Consider the following 12467-nt stretch of genomic DNA (forward strand, 5'->3'; position numbering starts at 1 on the left):
GGCCAAAAAGCTACATTTTTGTCTCATCTGACCAGAGTACTTTCTTCCATATGGTTGGGGAGTCTCCCACATGCCTTTTGGTGAACACCAAACGTGTTTGCTTATTTTTTTCTTTAAGCAATGGCTTTTTTCTTGCCACTCTTGCCACTCTTCTGTAAAGCCCAGGTCTGTGGATGACAACTTGATGATTGAGTTGGAGGCGTGCATGGCCACGCAGTCGTGGGTGAACAGGGAGTACAGGAGAGGGCTCAGAACGCACCCTTGTGGGGCCCCAGTGTTGAGGATCAGCGGGGTGGAGATGTTGTTACCTACCCTCACCACCTGGGGGCGGCCCGTCAGGAAGTCCAGGACCCAGTTGCACAGGGCGGGGTCGAGACCCAGGGTCTCGAGCTTGATGACGAGTTTGGAGGGTACTATGGTGTTAAATGCTGAGCTGTAATCGATGAACAGCATTCTCACATGGGTATTCCTCCCGTCCAGATGGGTTAGGGCAGTGCACAGTGTGATTGCGATTACGTCGTCTGTGGACCTATTAGGGCGGTAAGCAAATTGGAGTGGGTCTAGCGTGTCAGGTAGGGTGAGGTGATATGGTCCTTGACTAGTCTCTCAAAGCACTTCATGATGACGGAAGTGAGTGCTACGGGGCGGTAGTCATTTAGCTCAGTTACATTAGCTTTCTTGGGAACAGGAACAATGGTGGCCCTCTTGAAGCATGTGGGAACAGCAGACTGGGATAAGGATTGATTGAATATGTCCGTAAACACACCAGCCAGCTGGTCTGTGCATGCTCTGAGGACGCGGCTAGGGATGCTGCCTGGGCCGGCAGCCTTGTCAGGGTTAGCACGTTTAAATGTTTTACTCACGTTGGCTGCAGTGAAGGAGAGCCTGCCGGTTTTGGTAGCGTGCCGTGTCGGTGGCACTGTATTGTCCTCAAAGCGAGCAAAGAAGTTGCTTAGTTTGTCTGGGAGCAAGACATCGAGGTCCGCAACGGGGCTGGTTTTCTTTTTGTAGTCCGTGATTGACTGTGGACCCTGCCACATACCTCTCGTGTCTGAGCCGTTGAATTGCGACTCTACTTTGTCTCTATACTGACGCTTAGCTTGTTTGATTGCCTTGCGGAGGGAATAGCTACACTGTTTGTATTCGGTCATGTTTCCGGTCGCCTTGAGCTGATTAAAAGCAGTGGTTCGCACTTTCAGTTTTGCGCGAATGCTGCCTTCATCCACGGTTTCTGGTTGGGGAAGGTTTTAATAGTCACTGTGGGTACAACATCACCGATGCACTTGCTAATAAACTCGCTTACCGAATCAGCGTATTCATCAATGTTATTGTCCGACGCTATGCGGAACATATCCCAGTCCACGTGATCAAAGCAATCTTGGAGCGTGGAATCCGATTGGTCGGACCAGCATTGAACAGACCTGAGCACGGGCGTTTCCTGGTTCAGTTTCTGTCTATAGGCTGGGAGCAACAAAATGGAGTCGTGGTCAGATTTTCCGAAAGAAGGGCGGGGCAGGGCTTTGTATGCGTCGCGGAAGTTAGAGTAACAATGATCCAGGGTTTTACCAGCCCGGGTCGCTGTTAGGGGAATTTCATAATTCCTTTATGTGCTCATTAATTAAAATCCCTCTGTCTATTTCTAAGAATTTGTAAGATACTTATTAGCATAAAATAGACAGGGACCAGTCTTATTAAAATTAGATAATAGTATTTATTCTCGTGAGCGCGCTCCCATTTAACCACAAACAACAGTTTATATACAAAATATGATGTAATTGGTTACAGAATAAAGCTCCTCCTCTTGACCAAGACAAAACAGGTTCAAAAGTTCATTCCAACTCACCAGCGCACACACATGACACACAATATCACTAGATTAACTCCTGAAGGTTCACTATAATTTATTACCACTTTAGCAGACAGCTCAAGATAATGGAAGACCTAGGAAGTTACTCACTGCCTTATCTAAACATCTCAGGGCTAAGTTGAGTCGGTTCAACCATAGTTTAACGATCCTTTTTGCTTACTTTATAACCCACAGCACATACCTCTCCAACTAAGTTGGAATGGTGTTTATTATGTTTTAATTACTCCTTGTTCATGCTACATAATCCCTTCCTTATGAATTAACATTATTAATCAGATATAATAATACAGGGTAGAGTTCAATTAGTTATAGTTTTATCTAAATGTAGACATTGTTTAGTCATTATTCATAAAATTCCTAACAGTCGCGCATTCGATATGCTGATAAAATTTAGGGAGCCTTGTTTTCAGATTAGCCTTATTAAAATCCCCAGCTACAATAAATGCAGCCTCAGGATATGTGGTTTCCAGTTTACATAGAGTCAAATGAAGTTCTTTCAGGGCCGTCGATGTGTCTGCTACACGACTTTGATTATAATCGAAGAGAATTCTCTTGGTAGATAATGCGGACGGCATTTGATTGTAAGGACTTCTAGGTCAGGTGAACAAAAGAACTTGAGTTACTGTATGTTGTTATGATCACACCATGCTTAGTGGTGTTGCAGACTCTGGGGTCTTTCAGAACAGGTGTATATATACTGAGATCATGTGACAGATCATGTGACACTTAGATTGCACACAGGTGGACTTTATTTAACTAATTATATGAATTCTGAAGGTAATTGGTTGCACCAGATCTTATTTAGGGGCTTCATAGCATAGGGGGTGAATACATATGCATGCACCACTTTCCCACTTAATTCTTTTTTTTTTTTTAAACAAGTAATTATTTTCATTTCACTTCACCAATTTGGACTATTTTGTGTATGTCCATTACATGAAATCCAAATAAAAATCCATTGAAATTACAGGTTGTAATGCAACAAAATAGGAAAAACGCCAAGGGGATGAATACTTTTGCAAGGCCCTGTATAGACAGGTGTGTGCCTTTCCAAATCATGTCCAATCACTGAATTTACCACAGGTGGACTCCAATCAGGTTGAAGAAACTTCTCAAGGATGATCAACTGAAACAGGATGCACCTGATCTCAATTTCGAGTCTAATAGCGAAGGATCTGAATATTTATGTAAATAAGGTATTTATGTTTTTTATATTTAATACATCTGCAAACATTTCTAAAAACCTGTTTTCGACTTTGTCATTGTGGGGTATTGTGTGTAGATTGCTGAAGATTTTTGATTTAAAAAAAATCCAATTTAGAATAAGGCTGTAACGCAACAAAATGTGCAAAAAGTCAAGGGCTCTGAATACTTTCCGAAGGCACTGTATAGACAGGTGTGTGCCTTTCCAAATCATGTCCAATCAATTGAATTTATCACTGATGGCATCCAATCAAGTTTTAGAAACATCTCAAGGATGATCAATGGAAACAAGATGCACCTGAGCTCAATTTGGAGTCTCATAGCAAAGGGTCTGAATACTAAATAAGGTATTTCTGTTATTTATTGTTAAATCTGAAAACAGGTCTTCACTTTGTCATTATGGGGTATTGTGTGTAGATTGCGGGCATTTATTTATTTTTAATCCATTTTCAAATAAGGCTGTAATGTAACAAAATGTGTAAAAAGTAAAGGGGTCTGAATACTTTCCGAATGCACTGTATGTATTACATCCCCAGTGCCCCCCAGTTGCAAGAAATGACATCCCAAAAAACTTAAACAAAACTATAAAACACAAATGGCTCCTAGACTCCCACGCATGCTTTCTGTCCTCAACACTAAAACTGAAACTAAAACGAAATACTATAATAATACCTCAGGGGTGCATGCTCAGTCCCCTCCTGTAATCCCTATTCACTCATGACTGCACGGCCAGGCACGACTCCAACACCATCATTAGTTTGCCGATAAGACAACAGTGGTAGGCCTGATCACCGGCAACGATGAGACAGCCTATAGGGAGGAGGTCAGAGATCTGACAGTGTTGTGCAAGGACAACAACCTATCCCTCAACTTGATCAAGACATAGGAGATGATTGTGGACTACAGGAAAAAGAGGACTGAGCACGCCCCCATTCTCATCGACGGGGCTGTAGTGGAGCAGGTTGAGAGCTTCAAGTTCCTTGGTGTCCACATCACCAACAAACTAACATGGTCCAAGCACACCAAGACAGTCGTGAAGAGGGCACCACAAAACCTATTCCCCCTCAGGAGACTGAAAAGATTTTGCATGGGTCCACAAATCCTCATAAGGTTTTACAGCTGCACCATCGAGAGCATCCTGACGGATTGCATCACTGCCTGATATGGCAACTGCTCCGCTTCAGACCGCAAGGCACTACAGATGGTAGTGCGTACGTCCCAGCACATCACTGGGGCCAAGCTTCCTGCCATCCAGGATCTCTATTCCAGGCGGTGTCAGAGGAAGGCCCTAAAAATTGTCAAAGACTCCAGCCACCCTAGTCTCAGACTGTTCTCTCTGCTACCACACGGCAAGCGGTACCGAAGCGCCAAGCCTAGATCCAAGAGGCTTCTAAACAGCTTCTACCCCCAAGCCATAAGACTCCTGAACATCTAATCAAATGGCTACCCAGACTATTTGCATTGCCCCCCTCCCCCCTTCTACGCTGCTTCTACTCTCTGTTATTATCTATGTCACTTTAATAACTCTACCTACATGTACATATTACCTCATTTACCTCGACACATTGACTCTGTACCTGGTACCCACCTATTGTTATTTACTGCTGCTCTTTAATTATTTGTTATTCTTATCTCTTACTTGTTTTAGGTATTTTCTTAAAAGTGCATTGTTGGTTAAGGGCTTTTAAGTAAGCATTTCATTGTAAGTTATACACATGTTGTTTTCGGTGCATTTGACAAATACTATCTGATTTGATTTGAAAATATAAATATTTGTATATAACTAAACTAAATCAAAACTAGCAAATCAGGTCTGAAAACCAACTGAAAATAAACTTACTTCCAAATAATAATACAAAAACGGATAGAAATAAAAACTAATATAAAAACACAAAACTATAATAACTTTGCTCTAGGCAATACAGTTATGCTAATTATAGGGCATAATAAAGCCTATACGTGTGTGGCAAAGTGTCAATGACCAGGGTGAACAACCGCAGGGAAGGATGACAGTCGTGCCATTTGGAAAATATACTTCCTGTGCGCAGGGGGTTCAAATCTGGCTCTTTAATATTTTGCACCATTGCAGTAGTGCTCACTCGTAAACCATTTGACATATTAATGATATGATTGCTAGGCTATACAGTAGGCCTAGGAATATTCCCCTTTAAGAACGCGCCACGGTGAGCGTGGGATGGACGTGTGTCGGGTTTGTTAATGAAGTGTCACCTGACCCTGTCCTAACGCTGCACGGGGGGAGAGGATATATAGTCCAAATAAACATACATTCGAGTGAGTGGAAGACACAATTATTTCCAACATCTCCATACAGTATAGCCTAGTAGCCTATTCAGCCTCCTTGGATTGGTGCGCCGGTCAGTGTTGGCTCTTGCCACAGGGGTTAGAGGCACTTCTGCTTTCGACAGAGAGAGAAGAGCAACGAGCCTATCAGACATTCTTCATCAGAAGAAAACGTCCGGAGCGAAGATTTTAATCAACGACCCGACTGTGCGTCACTACAAAATCGTTATTTTGAAAGCCCCCCGGTGCATTTTACTCCTTCTGTTTGCCTTTTTTGCGTGCGTCGTGGAGAAGGAAACACTGACCGTGTATCCGACGCTCCTGCAAAACGGATAACGGAATATTCAATGTATGTTTGATGAAGGTTGGACATTTGGCCAAACCCATTCATTGTAAGGATAAGAAACGCTGCGCGGTCGCAACGTTTTCAATCACCTGATTGCTTCTTTATTATTGCTTTATTGCTGTGGGCTGAGGAAATACATTGTATTTCCAGCGTAGTGTTACGTAAGAGTGACTTTATCCAAGGTGCTGAATTGAACGGTATAGCGGGACACAGAAGGAAGAAGGCAATCTTGTTTAAGTCTACCCAGGTCAGAGCACACATCAACGTGACCCAATTATTTAATGTCAAATGAAATCTTGATTTATTTATTTGAGCTAATATTGAAAATTGTTCGCCCATCCAGAAGGTCACAGGCCTATACGTCGGGGATTTGGAGAGGACCGCACAGCACTGGCATCGTTGATACCCGTATTCCTGTAGCAAGACCGCCTTTTATTTCTCTCTTTGGTTAAATCAATTCTTAAGGTGGTCGACTACACGAGGAGAAAATGTCGGGGCAGACGCTCACGGATCGTATTGCCGCTGCGCAGTACCAGTTGACGGGATCAGAGGTATCTCGCGCCGTCTGCAAAGCCACCACTCACGAGGTGATGGCGCCCAAGAAAAAGCACCTGGAATGTAAGTGCATTCTCATCCCCACCCTTTCTCTCTCACACACACACACACACACACACACACACTATCAAGTGAAGAACACTGTATCATGGATTGATTAGATATCTACGGGAAAAAATGGTTGACATCCATTGTAAACATATGCCTCTGGTGCCAAACGTTGCACGTTCGAATCCAGCGATAGAACGTTGTTTTTGAGATTATTGTTTTAAGACTATCCCAAATCTCAACCCTTACCCTAACCATTCAGAGTTAATACATAACCTTAAGATTTCGTAGTTAACACCTAAACTTAAATCTAACCTTAAAAGTTCAGATTTAATGCCTAAACTTAACCTATAACCCTTAGTAATTTGACGTTTGGAACAACTTAGAAATGTTGTCTAATTCTAATGTGAGACTGTGAGAGCTTGTTGAATCATCAACCAATGCATTACATTTCTATGCTCCCGCCCTGCATGACCAGAGGCCTACCATGTATTGATGTTACCATGGAGATGACCCCAATGGTGACCCCTAGTCATCCTACATGTGTAGCTCACAGTGATTGGAGAGAAAGGTGGTCATAACTCAAAACAGACTGACTCACACAGAGGCCTAGTCACAATACATTACATTTTCCCTTGTTCACTTGTCCTTGCACACTACACCTCCCAAGCTTCCCTTAAGTGATACATATGGCAGGAGTGCATGTCTTCCAGTCTTCAGCGGCTGCAGTGTCTGCTACTGTAGTTGTCTTTGTTATTGATAAGCTAAAGAGCTTCCTCACTTGGTTTCACAGGTGTAGCCTGTATATACACTATATCAAGTGTGAATGAAATGGGCAACAACTAGAAAACAGATAGATGCAGGCCTACTGTAGACAGATAGACCTTAACGTCCAATTCTGCTTATTCACCAGTATCCATTTTTCCCTGAATCAGCCCTGCTTCCATAAAGACTCAGGGTCCGCCTCATGACAAGACAATATGAATCGCTGGCATAGGGCCTAGCAGCCCGAGTCGGACTAAAGCAGTCGTGGATGAATGGTGTTCTGCCTGTGTGTGTGGTCAGGTGGCCGGCCCAGTCTCAGGCTAGGTCTAGCAAGACTCAGAACTTATATCGTGTGATACGCTCCCCACTGAATAATGCATTAATCAGCCAATGACTGGCCTCTATTATTTACACAGCCAAAGGTGACCATGCTAATGCTAAAGTAGGCAGGAGACTGCTGGGGATTAGCATAGCATTGCACAGAGAGAGGCAGAGAACTCAGAGTATGGCTGTCCAGAGAAGGGAGATTCTTACCCAACAAAATACACATATGTCCTGCTCTTTCCATGGCACAGACTGACCAGGTGAATGCTATGATCCCTTATTGATGTCACTTGTTAAGGGAGGAGACAGGTTAAAGAAGGATCTTTAAGCCTGGGGACAATTGAGACATGGATGGTGTATGTGTGCCATTCAGAGGGTGAATGGGCAAGACAAAATATTTAAGTGCCTTTGAACAGGGTATGGTAGTAGATGCCAGGCATACCGGTTTGTGTCAAGAACTGCAACGCTGCTGGGTTTTGCCCACTCAACAGTTTCCTGTGTGTATCAAGAATGGTCCACCACCGAAAGGACATCCAGCCAACTTGACACAACTGTGGGAAGCATTGGAGTCAAAATTGGCCAGCGTCTCTGTGGAATGCTTTCGACAACTTGCAGAGTCCATGCCCTGACGAATTGCGTCCCTTTTGAGGGCAAAATGGGGGAGGGGGTGCAACTCAATATTAGGAAGGTGTTCCTAATATTTGGTATACTCCGTGTATGTTTACTATAGTAGTTTATTTTTTACACATGTTAACCAAATACGATAAGCGTGATTAAACAAGCACAATGCAAATGGATCCTGTCTTTATCCAGGTGGAAGGATATTGTCTGTGTCTTGTCTGTGTTGTGACATTGATAGTTGAGTACCTGTAGCTATGTCTCTTGCCTTGCAGTTAATCCTAGTGCATGTACAGTGTATATCAACTTCATGGCCCTTCAAAACTAAATAAATATAGGGCACAATGTCTCCTTTATAGTATTTTCTTGCCACATAGTTAGTGCCCTCAAGGCAACATTCTCTTCAAACACCAAAACATTTAATTAGGCCAACATTTTTAGGCAAGGGCTCCGTCTAACCTAAATATATTATTGGAAACTCCAGTAGGGCATATTATTTGTCATCTCCTCAGGGATAATCCAATTCCAAACTTGCCTTGAGGCCACAGGTATGTGACGCCGTAGTAAGACGCGCTTCAAAAGCAACCACAGAACAGAGAATTCAAAGTTCTACATTTTCCAAACAACAGGTAATTTCATAGGCTATATTCCATAGGTAATCAAAGGCACAGCGGTCAGATTTAAACTGTAAACAAAAGGTATAGACTAGTAGCAGCTTAGTGGCGTAGCGGTCAAAAAACTGTAAGGTGCCGCCATACGGGAGGCTTAGTAGACCCATTCTGCCAAAAAAACTAAATAGGTAAAGGGAAGGGGAACACATAATGCTTTTAAATACCCATGATAATTCTAATAGAAAACCAAAAACCACGAGTTCATCAACCATGCTCTATAATTAATCATTCCATATTTATACCGATATTCAATAATAATAGTTTTCTAAATGGAGCAAAAACAATACATATAACACAAATAAAGAAGGTATGTATTTTACCAAATAGGGCTTTCTTCTGTATACCACCCCTACCTTGTCACAACACAACTGATTGGCTCAAACTCATTAGGAAGGAAAGAAATTCCACAAATTAACTTTTAACAAGGCACACCTGTTAATTGAAATGCATTCCATGTGACTACCTCATGAAGCTGGTTGAGAGAATGCCAAAGAGTGTGCAAAGCTGTCATCAAGGAAAAGGGTGTCTACTTTGAAGAATCTAAAATATATTTGGTTTTGTTTAACTATTTTGGTTACTACATGATTCCATATGTGTTATTTCATAGTTTTGATGTCTTCACTATTATTCTACAATGTAGAAAATAGTACAAATAAAGAAAAACCCTGGAATGAGTAGGTGTGTCAACTTTTGACTGGTACTGTATATTACATATCTCTTGGCCTTAAGTTTGATGGCATAAGGCATAGATTCCACAGATAATGCCCGAGGCCTAGACATGAAATAAGAAATATTGTATGTCTCAATGACCCTATACACTTTGCCACAGACATTGATGTGCCAATGTGATGATACATCAAGCATTACCCCTCTAGTCTTTGTGTGAAGCCATTGTAACGGAGAAGATAGTTGTTGTTGTCCTTCATCATTGTGTCATGATTGCTGACCCTTGAGACGCAGTTGCCTTAGAAACAGATTGTAGAGCGGGTCAAAGACTCGGGCTGACACAAAGGGGGGTTCTGGGAAGGCACAGTGGAGGGCAAACGACTCCAGAGTGCTTCAACAGATAGTCATTTTGGACAGTAGCATATCCTTACAATGCTATTTTCTATCTTGTTTTGGTGTTTCAGAGTGAGAAATGGGTTTCAATGTTGTTTTTTATTGGTTCTTACTCTGAAGGAGCGAGATGTCTGAAATGTATTTCATTTTGATAGGACTCTTCTTGTTTCCTCTTGTGGTGAAACACAGTTCGTTAAATTTGACAAACCTGTTCCCTCTGAGCAATATGATAAAAATACATTGAAGATCAGTGATGCGACAGGAATCACTGGTTTAGTGGTCAGTGTAGCCTATACCCGCATGCATGGACACAGCGTGTGTCTGTGTGTGTGCGTGTGTAGGCGTTTTCAGTCATCTGGTAAGTGAATCATTGAGCTGATACCTCTGGACAAGCTTAACAAGTGTGTGTGTGTGTGTGTGGTCTCATAGGAGTGTTGTTAGGGTAATGGGTTGGCGCCTATACGCTGGCTTCTAGCTGATTTTAATCTGGCCTATTCCTGTCACTCTAACATCGGAGCAGTCTGGTGTGTGAGTACAACAATACACACACCCAGGCAGTCCGCAAACATATGCACGCACGCACACACACACACACACGCACATGCACACACACAGTCCTGTGTGCCTTGTTATAGACTCCCCTACCAGTTCATTTTTACAGCTCTCCTGTCTGCTGTGGATTACTGAGTCTTTATTTAGATCAGTCAATCATCATTAGACTTACACACACACACACACACACACTGCTCTGTTGTGTGTGTGTGTGTGTGTGTGTGTGTGTGTGTGTGTGTGTGTGTGTGTGTGTGTGTGTGTGTGTGTGTGTGTGTGTGTGTGTGTGTGTGTGTGTGTGTGTGTGGTGATTCTGCTACTGGAATGTGTGAAAGCCATAAAACAGCCTCTGGGGGTTGTTCACTTCACTGTGTACCTAGTGGAGCTAGGCATTGCCAAGTCAGACATCCATTTGGGAGTCAGGACACACATACCAAGCCTCAAAGAGCCACCAACACTGCTGGAAAGGATCCAACACACAGATAGAAGTAGTGCACACACACACACAGACACACACAGACAAAGAGACATACAGACTGCCATTTAGACAGACTGACCGACAGGTCTGACTCAGAGAGCAATCACCTCAACTCAGCTCTTTGGGATACAGTACCTGACAGATTAGCTGCTCGGAAGAGAGAGGGGGATATGAGATGTCATCTGGCCTATATTGGTATATTTTATCACACTAATGTTAACCAACCATCCCTCCTAGGATCGGGAAGGTTGCTATAAATCATAGCCAAACCATGTTTCTGTACTTCCAAAAGGCGGAAGCTTGTCCTGCGAAGGGATGGAAGGCTGAAATATTATCAATGGTTGACCAAAACTGACCAGACTAAAATGAGAGAGGGGATGCATGAGGAAGGCTTGTTGGTCATTTCATGGTTAAAGGGCAGGGGCTTTGTCCACAGATGAATATAAATCAGTAAGGAGTCTGGTGTGGTGACCCCTCTCCCAACAGCCACACACACACACACACACACACACACACACACACACACACACACACACACACACACACACACACACACACACACACACACACACACACACACACACACACACGTCTCCAGTTAGAAGCTTTTGTGTCCAGTTCTTGGTGAATGTTGACTGATGTACTGACTGTACATTCTTATAAAAAACAGGTGCTATCTAGAGCCTGAAAGGGTTTTTCGGCAGTCCCCACCGGAGGAACCTTTGAAGAACACTTTTTGGTTTCAGGTAGAACCCCTCTGTGTTCCATGAAGACCCCTTTCCACAGAGGGACAGCCAAAGAACCCTTGTATGTTCTCTCTCTCCTAAATGTATCTGCTTCTCCCAGTAAAACAGTTGGTGATGACAGCCCTAATATTCCTGTCTGTCCCTGCTTTGCTCGGCTCTGTTTCCTACACCACAGCTCAACCATATGTTCCATCTCAACAGGCAACCCTGTGGTGTGGATTTTATGTGTGGAATATTTGTGGCCCACTATTTTGTTTCCCACACAAACATATGTGTGTTCACACACACACACACACACACACACACACACACACACACACACACACACACACACACACACACACACACACACACACACACACACACACACACACACACACACACACACACACACACACACACACACACACACAGCCCAGCACTCCTACTCCAAAAATCACAGAGCACATGAATGGAGCAAGGGAGACTGAGTCTCATTTGACCTGGGGTGAGGCTTCACTATCAGCTACGGCAGCACATTACATCTGTTCTTGGCAGTCAGCATGTCTTAACACTTTGAAATTGTACTTACTCATCATGATTTTTACCCTCTTTAAATACCTTGATATATCCTAACAAATCCTGCTATATTCTACTGTCTCAAAATGTCTGACCGTTTCACGGATCGACAATCAATAAGAGAACAGTTTCACTGAGCTGAACGAACAGCCTCTCCCCACAGTACAAACAAACCTATCTGTATGTATTTCAGATCTGATATCGGCCACCAATGCGACCAACGTGAACATCCCTCAGATGGCCGACACTCTGTTTGAGAGGGCCACCAACGCCAGCTGGATTGTTGTCTTCAAGGCCCTAGTCACCACACACCACATGTGTGTCCATGGAAACGAGGTCAGAGGGCAGCATTTTAGTGCACAACCACAATAAAAACCAA

The 12467-nt window shown here is 43.2% G+C and overlaps 1 protein-coding gene across 2 annotated transcripts in view; it reads left to right on the top strand.

The window, feature by feature from the left end:
• Positions 1–5200: 5200 nt before the first annotated feature.
• Positions 5201–12467, top strand: part of LOC139556426 (clathrin coat assembly protein AP180-like) — a 37619-nt gene continuing 30352 nt past the window's right edge. The window contains exons 1-3 of one of the 2 annotated variants that reach the window (XM_071370363.1): positions 5233–5964; positions 6061–6335; positions 12282–12424. In XM_071370363.1, the coding sequence (XP_071226464.1) occupies positions 6206–6335; positions 12282–12424 (273 nt within the window). In that variant the 5' untranslated portion in view covers positions 5233–5964; positions 6061–6205. Of the gene's footprint in view, positions 6336–12281; positions 12425–12467 lie in introns of both variants that reach the window. The other variant, XM_071370364.1, reaches the window with a different exon arrangement.

Source organism: Salvelinus alpinus, chromosome 27 (genome assembly GCF_045679555.1).
Source record: "Salvelinus alpinus chromosome 27, SLU_Salpinus.1, whole genome shotgun sequence".
NCBI classification, from domain to species: domain Eukaryota; kingdom Metazoa; phylum Chordata; class Actinopteri; order Salmoniformes; family Salmonidae; genus Salvelinus; species Salvelinus alpinus.